The sequence below is a fragment of the Eurosta solidaginis genome, chromosome 3 (genome assembly GCF_040869045.1).
Source record: "Eurosta solidaginis isolate ZX-2024a chromosome 3, ASM4086904v1, whole genome shotgun sequence".
Lineage (NCBI taxonomy): Eukaryota > Metazoa > Arthropoda > Insecta > Diptera > Tephritidae > Eurosta > Eurosta solidaginis.
The window spans coordinates 90,461,670-90,485,136 of NC_090321.1; the positions used below are offsets into that span (position 1 = coordinate 90,461,670).

The 23,467-nt window shown below is 42.9% G+C and overlaps 1 protein-coding gene across 7 annotated transcripts in view; it reads left to right on the forward strand.

Annotated features, from left to right (window-relative positions):
* Positions 1-23,467, forward strand: part of ocm (over compensating males) — a 158,999-nt gene that overhangs the window by 131,255 nt on the left and 4,277 nt on the right. For all 7 annotated transcript variants that reach the window (XM_067772736.1, XM_067772733.1, XM_067772735.1 and 4 more), the window contains exons 6-8: positions 7,632-9,502; positions 11,276-13,674; positions 13,752-13,872. In XM_067772736.1, coding sequence (XP_067628837.1) covers positions 7,632-9,502; positions 11,276-13,674; positions 13,752-13,872 — 4,391 coding nt within the window. The remainder of the gene's footprint in view (positions 1-7,631; positions 9,503-11,275; positions 13,675-13,751; positions 13,873-23,467) is intronic.

A 23,467-nucleotide genomic window follows, 5' to 3' on the forward strand; every position in this document is an offset into this window, starting at 1 on the left:
TACAACCCCAGTAAAAATTTGAAAGCATCCCAACTACTTTTACGGATATATGGGCGAGAGAGCCTTGAAAAAAGGAAATGAGTATGGGCAAGTTGGTACCTATCACCTTTCATTGTCGCCCTCTCATCTAGTGATCGGCGAATAAGCAATCTGTTGCCGAGGTAGAGTTTCAGTGTATGGACACGGTCAATACTACCGTCCCACGGTGGGGTATTTGATCAATCTAACTGGCCAAAATTAAAACAGCAGTTATTTCTGTTCAAAAAGTGGTTGTCTGACTTCATTGTTATGAAAGGAAATATTTGACAGTAAATGCACGGTATTCCGCGCAGAATTACTATGGATCGGGCCCCCGATTTCGGATGGACCTGGGGTAATTTTTTGGCATTACATGAGATATGTCAATATGGGCATCAAACGAAAAGTATTTTACTCCGCATTTCTATTGACATTTTTAAGAAGGGTTGTCACCTCACCTTTTTTATATTTCTTTGTATATCCACTACCATCTCGGTAACGGCTTAAGCGATTTGAATCAAATTTGGTACATCGATATAGCATTACATTTCAAGACTTTTCACCTAGCTGTTGCCACTGAGGATGTTTTCACAAGGTTGCCACCTTTTGCCAATAAGGGTATCAGTCTCTTACAAAATTCGTCACCACTCAAAAAATCGCGGGCACAAGTTTATGTATTGCCAAAAAATTATTGACACGATATGCCATGAAAAAAGATATATCTTTTTATTTGCATGGTTTTTAAACAAATTAATATTGAAAAGTAGTAGTCTTACAAGTAAAATAACTCAGTTAAAACATGTGGTATAAAAACTCTAACATATGAATTAAAAAAACATTTACCTGTCCTAAAATAAAATGTAACTAGATTTGATTAAGGCTAAACAAGTGAACAAGTATTTAGGTTAGAAGGGTATATTGGTTTTTAATCCAAAAATACATCGAACTGCACACAATTTTTATACAACGTTAGATGTGCGCGGTTAGCTCCCGTTGACGTTGCAGATGGGTTTTGGGGTATGTATACTATTCAGTGGACCTCTAGGAACGCCTAGGAGTATATTAAAAAAAAAAATTGGAATACTTTGAAAAATCGACTTTTGGCCAGCTAGATTGATCAAATACCCCACCGTGCGTCCGTAGTAAAAAGGCAGTAAAATTCACTTACAACGTTTTAGGAATTTTAATGTCAATAAATTTCTGCTGTTAGAACTTACTAAATAACAAATACTTATTTAAAATTGACATTGAAAGATAGAACAAGGTTTTAAATTTGATGTTTACTTGAAGCATTTTATGCCAATTTCATACCAAGAGTTAACGAAATAATTAGTAAAGTTTTCTACATTTATGCCAATTTCACAGAGGGCTAATGAAATAACTAGTGCAGTCAAAAGTAAATTTCAATATGTCATGAAAAACAAAAAAATGCAAAATTCGATTTCTACAGCGTATCCAGTAAAATATAATATGGCCTTATGAAAACTATATACATACAAATGTTGTGTTAATGATTCATAAAGAAGTATCGGGGACTATAACAGTTTGACTTTTGTAGCGATGCCAATTGTTGGCCAAAGATCGCATTTTACCTATACGGAAGTTCACCGATCGGACGTTTTCACTTCTTTTACTTAGTAAACCATGAGGTAGGAAACGCCGATAAAAACTCAGCATACAAATGAACGGACGCAATACGAAAATTGTATGGAGATTTTGAAAGTTGGCAATGTGTTGCGCTTTGTTTACCGGTGGCGGACTGCCTAAAGATATACTGTAAAAACGAAGAAAGTAGATTTCCTGTACTTTAAATTTACACTTTGAAGAGTTAATGATCATCTCAAACTCATGAAATCGCTCATAAAGTATTCGCACGTGTGGTAAATTTGACCTTCGTTGTTCATGCAATTAAGACATCGTCAATAACGAAATCTAACCCCCGACATACCTCATCCATCAGGCGTTCGAAACTACGTGTAGCATTCCTCAATCCGAAGGAGTTTTTGAGAAACTCAAACAGAACAGGTTAATAATTGCCGTTTTTTTTATATCCTGTCGATTAACATTCCCTTGATGGTACGCCCGTATAAGATATAACTTCGAGAAAACTTTGCGTCTGGGAAGGCAGTGTGATGACGGCAATAGGGTACCGATCTGGAAAGGTTATTTTATAAAACAATCCACAGTCTCCACAGGGACTCAACTCTCCATTTGCTTTTTGATGATCGAATAATATGATTGTCTTACATATATTCAAACTCCATTTTTGCAATGGCTAAACAATTTGGTCTACTTTTGTCCGAACTGGAGGACCTGAAGTTTTCATATGATAAAAACATTATTATTCTTGCTCCACTGCGAAAGTGCTACATTGTGAATATCAGGAAATTCTAATAATTTATGATAGACACTTACTTACTTAATTGGCGCTTAACCATTTAAACGGTTAGGGCCGTCGTAAATCGTTTTCCACCTGGTTCTTCCAGCGGAGTGGCGGCTGCCCTCTCCATCTGCTTCCATAGGCGGGTTCCGATAGAAACACTTTCTTAGCCGAAGCGTTGTCTTTCATTCGCATAACATGGCCTAGCCAGCGCAGCCGCTGCGTTTTAATTAGCTGATGTCTGCGTAAAGCTCGTACAGCTCATCATTAAATCTCATTCGGTACTGTTGTTGTTGTTGTTGTAGCAGTGCTTCGCCCCATCCAATAGGTGCGACCAATCACGAATTGTCATCAATGTCCTCTAACCGGAACCCAAGAGAGTGTGTTCCTCCTCTGCTAGTTCTGCTGGCCGACGCCTGTTTGTGGATATCACTGAGGACCTGCTGTGCTTTTTTCCTTCATACGGCTGTGTTCTCTGGTGCCGTATTTCCTCATAATGGTTATGGAGATGACCCCTTAAGCCCCTGGGAGGTGTAGCCTCTTCAATCAGATGCCTTTTGGGATGCCCAGGTTTCTGAGTATTCAACAGAAACTGTTTAGCATTTCATTATTCTCCATAATGGGGAGTACTCTCGCATCATTGTGCAGGTGGTGTTCTGCGGACATAAGAAGACAGTCCGTAGCGGTTCCGAGGGCCGGATTTTGGCAGGCCTTAATTTTCTTCCAGTGAGTAACCTTTAGGCTTGGCGACCATATGGGGTCCGCGTAGCATGCAATCGGCCGGCCAATTGCTTTATAAGTAGTAATGAGCGTTTCTTTATCTTTACTCCAAGTGCTTCCGGAAAGAGATTTGATGATTTTATTACGGCTCTGGATTTTCGGTACAATTGCGGCTGCATGCTCTCCAAAATGTAGATCCTGATCGAACGTCACACCCAGGATTTTAGGGTGTAAGACAGTCTGCAGAGTGATGCCATCGACGTGGATGTTCAATATGGTCGACATTTAGCGCGTCCATGTTGTAAATAAGGTCGCCGATGATTTGGTGAGTGACAATGGCAGGTTTCGCGAGGCGAAGAAACTGGAGTTATCGGGGAGATAGCTGTTTATTTTGTTACAAAGTTCATCGATATGTGGGCCTGGGCCTGTGGCCATTATTGTGTAGTCATCGGGGTACGAAACGACAGTGACTCTTTCTGGTGGTGAAGGTAACTTTGATATGTAGAAGTTAAACAGAAGTGGGGATAGGACACCACCCTGTGTCACTCCTTGTTTAATTCTTCTTGGTTTGGATATTATGTTCCTGAACTGCACCGATGCTTGCCGACCAGGCAGATAATTTGCGGCTGAGACGTGGGGAAGGGGTAACCCTTCCAGGCCTTGCAGTAACGTGCCGTGGTTGACCGTATCAAAAGCTTTTGACAGGTCTAACGCAACGAGTACTGCTCTATGGTGGGGGTTTTGATTTAATCCGTAAGTTATCCGTTTGTTAATGGCGTTTAGCGCGTTGGTAGTGCTATGTAATTTTCGGAAGCCATGCTGATGATTGGCAAGACACAAATTTGCATTGAAACCGCATTCGGTACTCGCCGTCGCCAATGCGTAGAGGTCCGTAAATCTTTCGAAGAACTTTTCTCTCGAACACTCCCAGAGCCGCTTCATCTGATGGTGTTATAGTGCATGCTTCTGCACTATATAGCAGGACAGGTATTCGATATATTTTAGTACCATAAGTTTTAATTTGGTTACCATTTGTTCTAAAAATAGCAGTTTTAGGGCGTTTAATCAACTTGTCCACGACCTAAGCTCGGCATCGTTCGCAAAAAATGTGAAGGTTGTTGATCACCCATAACTTGACCACTTAAAAGGTGTTAATATTCAGAATGATACAGGACTATCTGCGGATGATACAGTTTGAGTTGGTGTTAAAGGCGAAAGACCTGGCACGATCTGTTCATGATCCACCATACTCTCATTACGTGTTGGTGATCTCAATATTGTCAAACATTACATATATTGCACACAAATTTTCACACGATTTATTTTATTTTGAATTTTTGTTACTGCTCCGCCAAAGATCCTGAAAAGTTTATCTAAGCGGGGTCGCCTCGGCAGAGATTCGGCAAACACCCAAGTGTAGATATTTCTGCCATGAAAAGCTTCACAGTGAAAACTCATCTGCCTCGGGGTCGGCATAAAACATGTAGATCCCGTCCCGACAAATTGTAGGAAAAATTAAAAAAATCACGTCGCAAATTGGAAGAAAAGCCAAGTATTTTATTTTTAAGAAGCTTTGGATAGCCCCTGCAACAATGCTTTGTGTCGCGGAATAAGCCCGATCACTCAAAAAGTAAAAAAAAGGATTCAACCCGTTTAGCCCCGAATTGCATATAAGTACCTTACTTCGGATAATATTTCTCTTCTGCTCTGGTATAATTTTTGGAACTTTACCTTGCGCCAGATGTCCAGGGTCGAAACCTACCCACTTTGGTCACTCCCATTAAAAAGGCATACAAAAAATTGTTTAAAGCGGATGCTTTGGCGAAACTGATACCATCTATCAAGCCATAAATGTATATGGCGCAAAGTCTCTTAGAGTAAAGTTTCTATTTTTACAGATAGCCTTGTCACTTGCCAATTACTGAAGAAGAACTATACACATTTACAATTAAAGAGATGGTTGGTGTAATGTGGGGACACATTGCAAGCGGGCATACATTTTGTATGTCGGGGTTGATTCTGGATAAGTAAGAGTATAATCTGTTACAGTATCCAGAACGAAGTTGAGCTAGAGTGACTCGCGATTCCCTGGGGATTATGCATTCCTCTTCCGCAAGTTTTGGGTACTGTTCTTTGAGTACTCGATTCACCGGGCAATTCCTGACATAGAGGTCCGACGCCTGATTGTGGAGTTCACCAAGGACCTGCCTGTGTTTTTTTTCTTCATACGGCTGAGTTCTCAGGTGCCGTATTTCCTCAAAATGCTTACGGATATGACTCCTTAGGCCCCTAGGCGGTGTTGGCTCATCAATCAGATGTCTGTTGGGATGCCCAGGTTTCTGGGTATTCAACAGGAACTGTTTGGTTAGCATCTCATTTCTCTCCCTGATGGGGAGTATTCTCGCCTCATTATGTAGATGGGGTTCTGGGGACATAAGAAGACAGCCCGTGGCGGTTCTGAGAGCAGTATTTTGGCAGGCCTGTAGCTTCTTCCAGTGGGTAGTTTTTAGGCTTGGCGACCATATAGGGGACGCGTAGCATGCAATCGGCTGGCCAATTGCTTTGTTTGTGGTAATGAGCGTTTCTTTGTCTTTTCCCCAAGTACTGCCAGCAAGGGATTTGAGGAATTTATTACGGCTCTGGATTTTCGGTACAATTGCGGCTGCATGCTCACCAAAATGTAGATCCTGATCAAACGTCACACTCAAGGTTTTGGGGTGTAGGACAGTCGGTAGCGTAGTGCCATCGACGTGGATGTTCAAAATGGTCGACATTTGGGACTTCCATGTTGTAAATAAGGTCGCGGAGGATTTAGTCGGTGATAATGCCAGGTTTCGCGAGGCGAAAAAACTGGAGAGATCAGGGAGGTAGCCGTTTATTCTGTTGCAAAGCTCATCGATCTGTGGGCCTGGGCCTGTAGCCATTATTGTGCAGTCATCGGCGTAGGAAACGATAGTAAGGCCTTCTGGTGGCGAAGGTAGCTTAGATATGTAGAAATTAAACAAAATTGGGGATAGGACACCACCCTGTGGCGCCCCTTGTTTAATTCTTCTTGGTTTTGATGTTTCGTTTCTAAATTGCAACGATGCCTGCCGACCACCCAGATAATTTGCGGTCCACCTTTTAACCTCATTTAAAGACCGTAGTTACAAAGGTATTTCAGGAAATGAAAAAGCTCACGTACTGGCAAAAGGCGGGCTCAACCTAGACGAATGCATACATATTAAATTATCACCTGAAAAAGAGTTAAGACACATTCGAAATGAAATAAAAGACAAATGATACACGTTCTTTATCGAACAGTATAACCACAGATATGTCTTCATAGAAACGTTTAAAAATAGACCCCTACATCCATGGTTTCACAAATGCACACTTAGAATCCTCACCGGATACACATATGATACAGAATACTCAATTTCAATCATCAAATATTTCAATGCAACATACATAACAACAATCGAAAAGATTTCAAAATCCCAACTGACAACACTAACCTAAGCCAATGGTTTGAAAACTTTGATATATAAACAAAATCACACAACAATCCAAGTTTCTATATAAATAAATTAAAGCAAAATTTTAAAACAAAAAGTTTTTACAAATTTAGTTCTTTTGTTTATTCTTGGTTTTCATATCGTCCACCACGCTCTTTCATTTTTGTTACAAACATTTTGTCGCTATACACATGGTGGATAAGACAAGTCTGATAACTTCTGCATGTACGTCCAAAATAAGAAATGGAACCGATCGCCTAATTTTTAAATTGACTATCGTGGTCTCAACCTGCATCTCGTTCTATCACCCGCTGAATATAGCCGACCCTATTGAACATCCTGTCAAAACGCTAAAAAGTTGCCATCTTGAACTTCCTGTCGGACAGTTGACGGATAAGATATCACACTTGTTGGTTATACATCAAACGACTATATATAACGACTTATTGAAACGTAGTCATTCGATAAAAAACACAAAATAAAAAGTTAGACACACAAATTATACGTAAATACGTATGTAGGTACAAAGCTGTCACACTCAGCTCTCGCCTCTATATCATTACCATCTGTTTAATCGCGAAGCAACATATGAAAAGGTGGCTTATGACTCAAAAAAGAAGTTGCGAGAAACAGCTGTTAACAGCTGTTTTTTTGCGAGAAACAGCTTTAAACAGCTGTTTTTTTTTAGACTTAAGCCACCTTTTCATAGACCGGGTCACATATACATTAATTGGAATGTCAAGATTGGAATACAACATTTAAGAGGAACAACCTGTTGAGAAACCATTGTCCTCCTAATTCTTGTATCTAGAATTTAACTCATAAAAGAAGGGGGATACTCTGGCTCCTGCCATTACACTCAAAGCCCTAAAACAAAAGGATTCATAAATATTCCTATAATATTTATTTATTTATCATTCACAATCCCACCTTCACGCGCTATTTCTCCCTATAAATGTAGTCATGATTTCTAAGTCCAATATAAACATATCTTAATCTTTTTTTATTCCCTTTAGAATCCTGCAAAGAGCAAAACGAGCCAGTGCAAAAGAAATCGTTAAGTGAAAAAGAACACAAAATTGTTGATTTAGCTGATGAAGAGTCATGCCAATCCTCACTTTCCTCGCTGCATTCAACATCATCAGCGAAACCAACATTTAGCAAAAAGTTGAAGAAGAAAAGTCGTCGGCAAAAGCGAAGCTTAGTTAGTAGCCAAACCAACGAGAAGCATGCAAATGAATTTGATAAGCGTCACTCAGTTGTTGAGGAAAATAGTAATTTATCAAATACAATCACAGCTCCTGGCAACTTAACCAATATCGAGATGAACGAACAAACTGTTCAAAATTTAATACAAGAAGCGAAATTATCTGAAATTCAAAAATCCGATAATGAAATAACTTTAAGCGATGATGCTGAACCCTCAGCATTACCTGCTTCCGCAAGTAAAGGTGGAACAGATAGTGCCACAGCAGATATTAGTACGGCTGACACGGAATGTTCGGCTGCACTGTCTCTAAATAATATTCAATCGTCATCTACACTTTCAAGTACAAGAATGGATTTCTTTAGAGATGTAGTACGTAGCATGAACAGTTTGGTGAATAAAAAAATGCAAGATATTGGTTTAGCATTGAAACGTGAAAGTAAAGTAATTCCGGCACCGAACAACGAAATATTATGTATTATTAAATGGTCAAATTTTTTGGACGCGTTTGTTGAAGGATTTGTTTTTATTTGGCAAGTAAAACTTCGTGACGATCAATCATTCTATGCTGCCACCATAAGTAATGTAATGCCAATGGTATTGAATGCAGTTGGTGTGGTGAATATAGAAGCATTACCAATTAAACAACTCCCATTGCTGGGTCGAATGCTTATGGAAAGATGTCGAAATCAGGAAACAAGCGATTTGGCTATTGTAATGCAGGGTCGTACAAAGTATTGGCTCGTTAAGGGTTTCCTACGGGCAGACAAATCTAGTGCATGTGCAAAGCCAACACCAAAATCACATCCATTGCTTACACGTAAAATTAATGTGTTATCAAGTTTGCTGGCCAAACAACATATTCGGGAGCTTAATAAAAAGGCAGCGCAAAAACAAAACGAGTCATTGCCAGATACGATAGAGATAAAGGAAGGCACAGAAGTATTAACTCAAAACGCTAATTCAACAAATCAACCTCAATTGAAACATAAGCCACCGCCACTAATTCATCGTGGACCAAAAATAATGGCAGCGAAGAACGGTCAAAGCAAGAATAAAAGTATTCTTAAGATACACAAGTTGAATAGAGGTACTAGTGAATCTAAAATACAGGGTAAAAGTACCAATGCGTCCAGTATGATTCGTGATAGCACAACTAGTAATGTGGATAAATCAAAATCAAGTTCCACCGCTTCATTACTGCAAGAATTGGTTGAGAATAACAGCTTATATACGCAAATGAAAACAAACATTGCTTTTCGTAAAGTCAATCCAGCTGATATTGAAGAGTTGCATGGTCTTGATGTAAAAGCAGAGCCGCATCGTTGGCTGGTGCTGGATCTTTGTAAAGACTTTTCCCATATATATGTTCCAGATTTTCAAGAACTAGTATCTCTTGATCGTATTCAGAAAGTAATGGCATTTAGTAGGCAAAAGCAAAAGATTGTTAAATTACAATTCTTCCAAAATGCAGCATATGATGCCTTTGTTACACCCGTTTCTGAAAGTAAACTTTACTTCGGACCTTTGAAGCTAAATTTACCACCGCCTTCATTGATATTGTTACAAAGTGTCGATGGAAAAATGATGCTGCGAGAAGTGTATCAACAAATGCATAATATACAAAGTGACACAAATGAGAGTACTACAGCGTTTTGGATGGTGCGAAAGAATGGACAGGTAATTAATTTAATATTTACTCATTCCTCCTCGTTCCTACGCGAACATCAATGTCGACATTTCAAAAATTTATGTACATAGATACCTTAATGCACAACCAGCATTGCCTACTCCTCATATGAAGATCCTGGTTTCAAGTTCCGGGCAAACATCAAAAATTTAGAAACAAGTTTTTTCAATTGAAAAAAAAAGGTTTTCTGAGCGTTGTCGCTCCTGGGAAGTGCTGTGACGGTATTTCTGCCATGAAAACTCATCTGCCATGCAGATGCCGTTCAAAATCGGCATAAAACATGTAGGTCCCGTCCCGTCCCGCCAATTCGTAGGTAACTTATAAAGGATTATGACGCAAATTGTAAGAGAAGCTCGGCCTTAATTCTCTTCGGGTGTTATCGCGCCTTTCATTTGTGGGTCTTGATGTTAATGAGACAAGAGTTTGCTACAAGAAAAAATCGACGCACCCGCGCGTCGATAGCCACCAAGGCATCAAATCCCGAAGATCTTTTGCAATGAGAATTCCTCGACTTTTTGTAAATGTATAAAAATATGAGTAGCTTACCAAAAAATATTTATCTATATCATATGTTTCCAAATGAATTCAAAACAAATTTTATAAACAAATAAAAAATTTGTTTCGTTTTAAACAAACATCAAAAATTTGTTGTGTACACTTTTACACATGTGTTACATAGAAACTTCAGCCAGTTCAAAATACTTCTTTATTAAAAAAAATATCCTTGAAATGTTAGATCCTTGTTACATACATAACCGACAGTTGAGTATACATTTAGTGATCCATCGGATAGAAAAAATTTTGTTTCCTTCGAAATCGGATCATTGAGATTTGTAACGTCTAAAGAAGGCTGAACTTTACCAGGAAAGGGGGATTGAAATTGATAATTATAAAAATATAAAAAAAGGACACCATTCACCAATCAAGGTTATTTAAATTTGCAATATGAGACCCCGAAGAAATCCAGATATCCAGGGATTTTAATAAATGTAATCCCCGAAATTCGAAGTGCCAAAATGGAAAGCAATGTCAGCTTAGAAATCAAAAGGACCAACAGCAAAATCCTCTCGGCGAACGAAAATTATGGTCTACAAGTCGTACTTCAAAAAATTAGGTAGAATTATGGTTATATCGGTGATGCCGATGGCTTGTCTGGAAGGAGGTATGAGCTTTACGCAGTGCTGTATGTATGATCTTTACGCAGATAATACAACAAATAAAATCCCAAGGGCTTCGTTAGGAAGGTCATGTTATACGAATAAATGAAGACGATCCGGCTTAGAAAGTATTTCTATCGACACCCGTATTAGGAAGGAGAGGAAGGCGAGTACCTTCACTGAGTAGGGAGAGGCAGGTGGAAGAAGACTTGATCTCCCCTGGTGCTCCCAAAGGGCGTCAGTTATCGACTGGGATAGCAGGCGTGAATTGTTGTGCAACAACCAAAATCTCTTAGGCGGTTAAGTGGCATTTAATGATGATGAGGTTAATTTGTACCAATAAACTAAGTGCAGAGCAGAACTGTTAAATTTGAATTAGCATTAGTAAACAATTGATAAAAAAAGGAAATACTAATTGATTACCATTAGAAAAAAACATATTTTTTTAATCAATTTGAAAGTAATCATTAAAGAAAATAATCAATTTAAAGGATAATCTTTACGTTAGTAATTATTATTTAACAGGTCTGGTAAATTATTTTCCTTGTTTGTAGTTATTTGTTATTTCTAAGATAAGTCATGAATTCCTCTTCCCTATTTTACCAGGTTCATTTTGATTTTGATATAACTGACGTTGGTACAGCAAGTAGTGCACCTGATAATGAAACCGTGATGGGTAACCGATTGCCAATACAAACCACACAAAAATTCAACAATTCCGAATCCGATGATGATGATTGCATGATTGTAGAGAATAACGAAACTCGGTCTACATTTGCACCACTTGTACCACAATCTCAGCCAAATATTACAGTAAAACCCTTAGCTGAATTACAACCACAAACCAGTCAATCAGCATTGCCAGTTTCTCGCACCAATTTTACAATACAAACGAGCAGTAAATCGAACCGTTTGCAAATAACAAACCTAGGAACTACACCTAACTCAAACAATAATAATTCCACACCAACAGAGACACCCGCCACGCAATTTCAAATGATAACAAACTCTAATGATAATGATATACTAGCGGGAACACAAATGTCAGTAATACCATTAAGTTTGCCATTGAGTACCCAATTGGTACCAGTTTCACCTAATACGTCATCTCAAACTCAAATAATACCTTTGACGGAAAAAGAGTCGAATTCTATTTTATGTGGCATTCCACAGAATGCCGTTATTACAGGTGTAGCACCTGCGCCACAAGACGCCTCTTACGGAACCACAATATTTATTTCCAGTCTACCAACAACAAATGCAACAGACGTTAATGGCTCACAATTGCCGCCAAATCTAGTTGCAAATGTTACAACCTCAAATTCATTAGCATTCATATCACCCGCCACCGCTTCAATAATTTCCAGTACAGACGCAAACTGTAATAGCAACGCTGATTCAACGGTCGTTGTTGGTACACCCACTATTCGTTACATTACACCAGATGTACGAGTGACAGCTACAGGTGCCTCCGATTCGCTCACCACAGCTACGCAAAAAACTGTAAGCAGTTCAATCAAATGTGCATCTTCAACAACTCAACAAGAAAATGTTACAACCAACATTGCCATATCATCAAGTCAGTCGTTACCTGCACCTGATACAACGGGTACAATAACAAAGACGGAGCAGGCAAACGCGCAAATTCCGGACGATTGGAAACGTTTTCTGATGGATGAAAAGTCAAAAACATCAACTATAGGCGCTACAACAATAACCAAAATGGTAGAAAACCTGGAATGTGCTGTTAACGGCATATCTGTGAGTGATTTGCAAATACCTTTAACCATTCAAGAAACTGAATTTGAGCCAGCAGCATCAATCGTTTTTAAACCTAAGGCGGCAGTTTCCACAGCTAATATGCCAAATGAATCACAAACCGCATCGTCAGTCGATGTGACTCATCAATATCACGCAACATTGAATGATAAAATATCTGTAATACATACAGCAACAACAGCGGCAGCGACTACTACAATAACCGCTAAGAGTAAGAGCATGAAACCATCTACACCAATGGTATTGTCACAACCTTTTTCCCTGGCGCCAGAGGCGTCCACTGTTGTTCAAAAAACCCCCTATATGTCGACAAAGGCACAAGTTATGACCTTGCCGTATCGAAAGATAGCGCCTAGCAATGAATCAAATAAATTAATAGTAAAAGCTGTTACTAAAGCTAAATCAACGACACTGCCATATAGCTCAACATCAAGTACCGGTCGCACCTATTGGATGGGGCGAACCACTGCTACAACAACAACAACAATCGTTACAAATAATACAGTTAAACTAACAACAAATACAGCTGCGGCATTACCTACTTCAACGCGTATTACGTTCACAAATGCTAAAGCCACGAATCAATCTTTAGTGCAGCGGCTTAAAGCGCCACCACAGCCGTTAAGGCCATTTACGATGAAACCATTTAGTGCACCACGTTTATCAATGCCATCTTTGGCGACTTCAACATCTGCCACCGCTACAAACATTACATCAAATTTAACGATAGCAAGTGTGACTGGTGGTGTTGCAGCGACACCCCCCAAGCCTTTAATAAATGTTAGGCCAGCAATTCCAATCCCACAACGTATAAGTCCAGCAAATCCAGTAACAAAACGCTATAGCGACTCTGCACTTTTGGCATCGTCTCTAGGCAATAGCAGAGTAAGTAGTTGTGGTGGTGGCACTACAGCAACTACTGCTTCTGTTGTTCCAAACAAATCTACAACAGTTACAACGTCATTTGCCTCACGCCCGCAGTTAGCTGTTACCACATCGACGCCAAGTGCAAATACTAACAACAACAATACTACCTTAAAAATGGGCATAACAAAATCAGCTAAGAATTTCGACGAGCAGTATGGAGTTTTTTGTTCTAGCGCGAGCGATAGTTCGCCTAGATTTTGGGCGAAACGTGTGAAAAATTCATATATTGTGAAGGTCCCGGGCTTAAGCAGCGTTGTGCATCGTGCCGATTTGGAAAGTGTCGGTACATATTTAAATCAGTGAGTAATGTTGCTTTATTTATTAATATGTCTACTTGACTACTGAACTTACAATTGTTATATATATTTTTTTAAAGGCATCTTATGTCTCAAAGTCCCGCCATGAAATCAAAGCTTCCAATTAAATGGAAGTTCGTGCCATCTGATCAATTAAATTTGCCAATCAAAATGTTAAAAGCGAACCACGATGGCAGCACTGTAAGTATAAAAAGCTTCATAGGCAGAAGTCATGCTTCTTAGAACTTTCGCACACGCTAACAAGTTCTGGGAGTGCAAAACTAGATTTATTGTAAGCGTGGTAGGATCGTATTTTATCCGTTGTATGCAATGAATGCTATACCGATAGTTCATAGATAATGCGAGAAAGACGCTTATTTTAGTTTTATTATAGCATAAATTTGATGTCGAAGCATTTACATGCAATTTGCCTGTAGAAAAGAAGCTGAAAATTCAAGTAGTATACTTCTTGGTGGAACTGGACGCTGCTAAGGCCATTAAAAGCTGTAGTATACAGTTGATTAGTTAATTACCAAACTGAAAGTTTGTTAAGAATCAGGATTTATGTTCTAAAGTGTTCTCTTGGCGAATAGTAGCAGCGCAATCTGCCGAGCGCAGGATACGAGCACTGAACGTGCTTTACAGTTTCTTCCCACAATCTACATCGGCCATCACTTACGTGACGCATAATAGCACACGTTGATTTTTCTTTTTGTTCATGTAGCGATAAAGACTCTCCCCGAAGGGTTTAGGGAGTGATTGATGTTGAGGATCCTTTGCCGGATATAGATTCATATATATACAAGCCTGGGCGTCTCGGGAACACCCCCTTGTTGTTGTTGTAGCAATGCTCGCCCCACCTAATAGCCGCGACCGATCACAAATTGTCATCAATATCCTCTACCGGGAGTCCAAGGAAACTTGCCGTTTCAACAGGGGTGGACCATAAGGAAAGGGGTGTTAGAGGCGTTGGTTCCATATTACAATTAAAGAGATGGTTGGTGTCATGTGGGGACACATTGCAAGCGGGGCATACATTTTGTATGTCGGGATTGATTCTGGATAGGTAAGAGTTTAACCTGTTACAATATCCAGAACGATGTTGAGCAAGAGTGACACGCGTTTCCCTGGGGAGTATGCGTTCCTCTTCCGCGAGTTCTGGATATTTTTCTTCAAGTACTGGATTCACCGGGCAATTCCCGACATAAAGGTCCGACGCCTGTCTATGGAGTTCACCAAGGACCTGCTTGTGTTTTTTCGCTTCATACGGCTGGGTTCTCAGGTGCCGTATTTCCTCAAAATGCTTACGGAGATGACTCCTTAGGCCCCTAGGCGGTGCTGGTTCGTCAATCAGATGTCTGTTGGGATGCCCAGGTTTCTGGGTATTCAACAGAAACTGTTTGGTCAGCATCTCATTTCTCTCCCTGATGGGGAGTATTCTCGCCTCATTACGCAGATGGTGTTCTGGGGACATAAGAAGACAGCCCGTGGCGATTCTGAGAGCAGTATTTTGGCAGGCCTGTAGTTTCTTCCAGTGGGTAGTTTTTAGGCTTGGCTACCATATGGGTGACGCGTAGCACGTAATCGGCTGGCTAATTGCTTTGTATGTGGTCATGAGCGTTTCTTTATCTTTTCCCCAGGTACTGCCAGCAAGGGATTTGAGGATTTTTTTACGGCTCTGAATTCTCGGAACAATTGCGGTTGCGTGCGCACCAAAATGTAGATCCTGATCGAACGTCACACCCAAGATTTTGGGGTGTAGGACAGTCGGTAGCGTAGTGCCATCGACGTGGATGTTCAAAATGGTCGACATTTGGGGCGTCCATGTTATAAACAAGGTCGCGGAAGATTTAGTCGGTGACAATGCCAGGTTTTGCGAGGCGAAAAAACTGGAGAGATCAGGGAGATAGCCGTTTATTTTATTGCATAGCTCATCGATCTCTGGGCCTGGGCGCAGTCATCGGCGTAGGAAACGATTGTGACTCCTTCCCGTGGTGAAGGTAGCTTAGATATGTAGAAATTAAACAAAAGTGGGGATAGGACACCACCCCGTGGCACCCCTTGTTTAATTCTCCTTGGTTTTGATGTTTCGTTTCTGAATTGCACCGATGCCTGCCGACCACCCAGATAATTTGCGGTCCACCTTTTAACACATGGGGGAAGGGTAGACCCTTCCAGGTCTTGCAGTAACGAGCCATGGTTGACCGTATCAAAGGCTTTTGATAGGTCTAGCCCAACGAGTACTGTTCTATGGTGGGGGTATTGATTCAAACCCCAATTTATCTGGGTGCTAATGACATTTAGCGCGGAGGTAGTGCTATGGAGTTTTCTGAAGCCATGCAGATGAGGGGCTAGCTGCAAATGTGCTTGGAAATAAGGGAGCAAAATGGCTTCAAGCGTCGTTGCCACTGGCGATAGGAGAGATATCGGACGATATGACTCACCTACGTTAGCTGGTTTCCCAGGCTTTAGTAGCGGAACCACCTTGGCCATTTTCCATTTCTCGGGTATGACAAAGGTAGAAAGAGACAGGTTGAAGACATGCGCTAAATATTTGAAACCCTCTTTCCCTAGATTTTTAAGCATCGGCATGGCTATGCCGTCTGGGCCCACTGCTTTGGATGGTTTAGCGCGACCAATGGCGTCCTCAACCTCTCTAGCGGTGATGGTGATTGGTGGCGCGCTGAATTTGTGTTTATGTGCGTGTCTATTGGCTCTCCGTCTATCTCTGTCGACCGTAGGATGCATTATATATTGTCGGCAGAAAGCGCTCGCGCATTTTTTCGCATCCGACAGCACCTTATCGCCAAAGGCGATGGAAACTTTGTTGTTGTTGTTGTTGTAGCAATGCTCGCCCTCCTAATAGCCGCGACCGATCACAAATTGTCATCAATATCCTCTAACGGGAGTCCAAGGAAACTTGCCGTTTCAACAGGGGTGGACTATAAGGAAAGGGGTGTTAGAGGCGTTGGTTCCACATTACAATTGGAGAGATGGTTGGTGTCATGTGGGGACACATTGCAAGCGGGGCATACATTTTGTATGTCAGGGTTGATTCTGGATAGGTAAGAGTTTAACCTGTTACAGTATCCAGAACGAAGTTGAGCAAGAGTGACACGCGTTTCCCTGGGGAGTATGCGTTCCTCTTCCGCAAGTTTTGGATAATTTTCGTTAAGTACTGGATTCACCGGGCAATTCCCGGCATAAAGGTCCGACGCCTGTTTATGGAGTTCACCAAGGACCTGCTTGTGTTTTTTCACTTCATACGGCTGTGTTCTCAGGTGCCGTATTTCCTCAAAATGCTTACGGAGATGACTCCTTAAGCCCCTAGGCGAAGCTGGTTCATCAATCAGATGTCTGTTGGGATGCCCAGGTTTCTGGGTATTCAACAGGAACTGTTTGGTCAACATCTCATTTCTCTCCCTTATGGGGAGTATTCTCGCCTCATTATGAAGATGGTGTTCTGGGGACATAAGAAGACAGCCCGTGGCGATTCTGAGAGCAGTATTTTGGCAGGCCTGTAGTTTCTTCCAGTGGGTGATTTTTAGGCTTGGCCACCATATGGGTGACGCGTAGCACGTAATCGGCTGGCTAATTGCTTTGTATGTAGTCATGAGCGTTTCTTTATCTTTTCCCCAAGTACTGCCAGCGAGGGATTTGAGGATTTTGTTACGGCTCTGAATTCTCGGAACAATTGCGGCTGTGTGCTCACCAAAATGTTGATCCTGATCAAACGTCACACCCAAGATTTTGGGGTGTCGGACAGTCGGAAGCGTAGTGCCATCGACGTGGATGTTCAAAATGGTCGACATTTGGGGCGTCCATGTTGTAAATAAGGTCGCGGAAGATTTAGTCTTTGATAATGCCAGGTTTCGCGAGGCGAAAAAACTGGAGAGATCAGGGAGGTAGCTGTTTATTTTATTGCATAGCGCATCGATCTTCGGGCCTGGGCCTGTGGCCATTATTGTGCAGTCATCGGCGTAGGAAACGATTGTGACTCCTTCCGGTGGTGAAGGTAGCCTAGATATGTAGAAATTAAACAAAAGTGGGGATAGGACACCACCCTGTGGCACCCCCTCTTTAATTCTCCTTGGTTTTGATGTTTCGTTTCTAAATTGCACCGATGCCTGCCGACCACCCAGATAATTTGCGGTCCACCTTTTAAGACATGGGGGAAGGGTAAACCCTTCCAGGTCCTGCAGTAACGAGGCATGGTTGAACCGTATCAAAAGCTTTTGATAGGTCTAGCGCTACGAGTACTGTTCTATGGTGCGGGTTTTGATTTAAACCGCAATTTATCTGGGTGCTAATGACATTCAGCGCGGTGGTAGTGCTATGGAGTTTTCTGAAGCCATGCTGATGAGGGGCTAGCTGCAAATTTGCTTGGAAATAAGGGAGCAGAATGGCTTCAAGCGTCTTTGCCACTGGCGATAGGCCATTTTCCATTTCTCAGGTATGACAAAGGTGGAAAGAGACAGATTGAAGACATGTGCTAAATATTTGAACCCCTCTTTCCCTAGGTTTTTAAGCATCGCCATGGCTATGCCGTCTGGGCCCACTGCTTTGGATGGTTTAGCACGACCAATGGCGTCCTCAACCTCTTTAGGTGATGGTGATTGGTGACGCGCTGAATTTGTGTTTATGTGCGCGTCTAGTGACTCTCCGTCTATCTTTGTCGACCGTAGGATGCATTATATATTGTCGGCAGAAAGCGCTCGCGCGTTTTTTCGCGTCCGACAGCACTTTGTCGCCAAAGGCGATGGAAACTTTGTCTTTGTGCTTAGTCGGATTCGATAGGGAATTTACGGTGGACCAAAGTTTACCTACACCGGTAGAGAGGTTACAACCTCTTAGGTGCTCTTCCCATTTCGCCCGTTTGTGTTCGTCCACAAGCAATCTGATGCGTTGGTTTATATCCCTTATTTGGGGGTCGCCTGGATCAAGCTGTCTTATAAGGTCGCGTTCCCTCGCTAAGCTCGCGGCCTCCGCCGGGAAGTGGGGCCGAATTTCGGGAATTCTCCCGGCGGGAATGAAATGTGCCGAGGCGGAATCAATGACCTTACGGAAGGCACGCTCCCCTTGGCGGGCATCAGTCGGGATAGGGAGGGCAGCAAAGCTGCTGTCTGTTGCAGATTTATATTCTTCCCACTTTCCTTTTTTGAAGTTTATGAAAGTGCGTTTTTCGGTGACGATGTAGTCGGCGGTACGCTCGAACGAAACAAGTATGGGCAGGTGGTCGGATGCCAATGTTACCATCGGCTGCCAGTTGACGCAGTTTACGAGTTCTGCGCTCACGATTGAGATATCTGGCGAGCTATGACAGCTTCCTACCATACGTGTGGGGGCATCTCCGTTTATTGTGCAGAACGTCGTTTCTTCTATTTGATACGCCAACATCTCACCCCTACTGTCCGCCCGCAAGTTTGAATGCCATAGGTCGTGATGGGCATTGAAATCGCCTAAGATAATGCGATTGTTGCCAGTGAGTAAGGCCTCGATATTAGGGCGGTATCCACTGGGGCAACAGGTGACAGGAGGGATGTAGATGTTGATGATTTCTAGATTTGCATCGCCTGACCGGACAGATAGGCCTTGACGTTCTAAGACATTGTCCCTGCGGTCGATGCCAGGATCAAATATATAATATTGCACAGAGTGGTGTATAATAAACGCGAGGCCGCCTCCATTTCTGCTCTCGCGGTCTTTCCTGTGGACATTATACCCAGAGCAGGTCTGCAATGCAGATCTTGCTATGAGTTTAGTCTCTTGAATCGCAGCAATGCGGATGTTGTGCCGCTTCATGAAATCGACTATCTCCATAATCTTCCCAGTTAGTCCATTACAGTTTAACTGCAGAATTCTGAAGTGCATGAGGGGTGACGCCGCCAATCTAGGGGTAAGTGACGGGTGACTACGCCTAGGTTGTGGAAGGCCAGGACGCAATTGCTGTTGTGGCCTTGGGACTGGGCGCCCTTGGTCAAGCATTGGGGTACCCGGATGATTTGGGTTTGCCACCTGGCAACATGGCGCGATGGAACCCGTCGAGGGGTTGCCGTCGCGGATACCAGAACATCTAGGAAAGTGGCACCACCCAAGGCAGCAGCTGCATTGAGCGTATGTCGCAAACCTATATATTTTGTGCTGGAAGACGGTGCAAACGGAGGTAGGGACTAAGAGTCTGTTTCCCTGACCTGCACGATTGCTGCCAGAAAAGAGGGGGGAGAAGAAGACGGGGGCAGGGGCTGATGCTCAGCAATGCTACCAGCTCTACTACGAAGGTAGTAGTTATGAGTGGTATCAGCTGTTTGAGTTGTTGGCGCCGTGGGGCGCGAGCAGCAGCGGGTACTTGTTGTGGCTTGCTGAGCAGAGAGGCTGCTGGAAGTTAGGGGGGGGGGGGGGGGGGGGGGGTGCTTAGGCGTAGACTACGGGACGCCCTTGGGCGTGAGCAGCAAGGAGCCACAAAAGATTTATAAAAGTTACTTGGACGTCGGGTTTTGGGATCAAGCCCAGAACAACCTGTCCGATGCAACCATCCCTTGCACGAGACACACTGAACAGAGTATGACCGTCCTAAAAAGATTCTTTTCTGGCAAATGCAGCAAAACCATTTCTCAAGACCGGGGTCAGGAGACGGACCCGGATTGGGTTCAATACCTTCCCGGACTAAGAGAATATGTAGCAGTCCTGCTGCAAGGAGCTGCTGGGAGGATGACAATTTGTGGGAGGGACGAAACAAATTAAATGGGGTCACACTGAAATGACAGTCCTTGGTCGGGAAAAATCCCGAGTCGCTCCGGTACATAGAACCGACTGCCTTGTTCTATGAGGACCTTGGGGTAGCGGAATCCTTGCCTGCTAAAGAAACAGCATTCGCCGTGGCAGGCTGAAAATTGAGTTGGAGAAGCCATATAACTCCTTGAATCCTATAGGTATTTTTTTGTTTTTATTGTAGCGATAAGGACACTCCCCGAAGGTCTTGGGGAGTGTTATCGATGTTGATGGTCTTTTGCCGGATACAGATCCGGTACGTTCCGGTACCAAGCCCGACCATCTCGGGATCGAATTGCTATGACCACATACGACCTTCTAGGCCATACCGCCCTCCCACCCTCGAGATCTATAAGGAGTTCGGGGTCGCCAGATCCTCAGTTGTTAATGTAACATAATTCTCCACGGATAGGTGAGGTTGACAATTGGTTTCAGAGAAGCTATATATTGCGCTGGCAACCTGAAAGGGTTGCGCTACACAACTGCTTGAATCTTAGATATAGCGCTCTTTAATTGAAGGCTGGGTGTCTTGGAATACTTCTAGATAGGAAGCGATCGTGTTAATTTTTACATTAAGAGCTAAGAAAGCGCTGGATGTTGTGCTCTGATACGAGTTGAGTTTAACAAAGCCTGGACGCTTCCCAAGGCAGCCGTTTCTATGTACCGGAGCGACTCGGAATTTTTCTGTCGGGCTGTCATTTAAGGGTAACCCCATTTAATTTGTTGCGTCCCTCCCACAAATTTTCATCCTCCCAGCAGATCCCTGCAGCTCCGAGAAGGTATCGAACCCAATGGCCCCGGTCCAGAGAAATGGGTTTGACGGAAAAGAATATTTTTAGGACGGTCACACTCTTGTCAGTGTCACGTGCAAGGGATGGTTGTATCGGACCACCCCCTCCCCCCCACCCTCATCCCCCTCACTTTCATAGATGTTCTGGTCTCAGCGACGGCAACCCCCCGACGGGTTTCATTACGCCATGCTGCCAGGCCGCAAACTCAACTACTCCGGATATCCCAATGCTATTGTGTCCTGGCCTCCCTCAACGCAGGCGTGGTTACCCCAGAGTGACGACGTCTCCCCCGGTGCACCTCAGAATTCTGCAGTTAAACTGTGATGTGTTAACTGCGAAGATCACGGAGATAGTTGATTTCATGGAGCGACATAACATCCGCATTCCAGCGATCCAGACCAAACTCACAGCAAGATCTGCTCCGCAGACCTGCTCTGGGTATAACGTCCACAGAAAAGATCGCGAGAGCGGAAATGGAGGCGGCGTTTATCAGCCACCACTCAGTGCAATATAGTATATTTGATCCCGACACCGGCCGCAGGGACAGTGTCCTGAAACGCCAAGGCATATCTGTCCGGTCAGGCGATGTAAACTTAGAAATTATCAACATCTACATGCCTCCTGTCACCTGTCGCCCCAGTGGACACTGCCCTGATATCAGAGCACTACTCGCTGGCGATAATCGCATTATCTTAGGCGATTTCAATGCCCACCACAATCTATGGCATTCTAACCTATAGGCAGCAGGGGTAAGATGTTGGTGGACCAAATAGAGGAAACGACGCTCTACACAATAAATGGATACGCCCCCACTCGTATGGTAGGAAGCTGTCACAGCTCGCCAGATCTATCCATCGTGATCGTAGGTCTAGTAAACTGCGCCAACTGGCAACCGATGGTAACATTGTCATCTGACCACCTACCCATACTCCTTTCGCTCGAGCGATCTGCCGACTTCATCACAACTGAAAAACGAACTTTCATCAATTTTAAGAAAGGAAAGTGGGATATCGACAATCGCTTTGCTGCCCTCCCTATCCCGACTAACGCCCCTCAAGGGGAGCGTGCTTTCCGCAAGGTCATCGAATCCGCTTCGGCTCGTTTTATTTCCGCCGGAAGAATTCCGGAAATCCGGCCACATTTTCCGGCGGAGGCCACAAATTTAGAGAGAACGTGACCTTATAAGACAGCACGACGCGCCGACCCCCAAATAAGGGATAGCAACCAACGCAACAGATTGCTTGTGGATGACACAAGCGGGCGAAATGGGAGGAGCATTTAAAGAATTTTAACCTGTCTGTCGGTGTGGGTGAGCATTGGTTCACCGTAAAGTCCCCATCGAATCCGTCTAAGCGCAATGACAAAATCTCCATCACCTTTGGCGATAAAGTGCTGTCGAATGCTAAAAAATGCGCCAGAGCTTTTTGCCGGTAATATGTAATGCCAACTGATGCGTACACAAGCATAAACACAGCACGTCCCAATTACCATCACCGCCAAAGAGGTTGAATATGCCATCGTTCATGCTAAACCATCTAAATCAGTAGGCCCAGACGGCATAGCCATGCCGATGCTTAAAAATCTAAGCAAAGAGGGATTTAATTATCTAGCGCATGTCTTCAACTTGTACCTATCCATCTTCGTCATATCCGAAAAATGGAAAATGACCAAGGTGGTTTCGCTATTAAACCTGGGAAACCAGCTAACATAGGAGATTTTTATCGTCCGATATCTCTCTTATCGTCAGAAGCCAAGACATTTGAAGCCATTCTGCTTCCCTATTTCAATGCAAATTTGCGTCTTGCCAATCATCAGCATGGCTTCCGAAAATTACATAGCACTACCACCGCGCTAAAAGCCATAAGCACACAGATAAATTACGGATTGAATCAAAACCCCCACCATAGGACAGTACTCGTTGCGTTAGACCTGTCAAAAACTTTTGATACGGTCAACCACAACCGCCAATTATCTGTCTGGTAGGGTTACACTCAGAAATCTCCATAGCACTACCTCCGCGCTAAATGCCATTAGCACCCAGATAAATTGCGGTTTAAATCAAAACCCCCACCATAGAACAGTACTCGTAGCGCTAGACCTATCAAAAGCTTTTGATACGGTCAACCATGGCTCGTTATTGCAAGACCTGGAAGGGTCTACCCTTCCCCCATGTCTTAAAAGATGGACCGCAAATTATCTGGGTGGTCGGCAGGCATCGGTGCAATTTAGAAACGAAA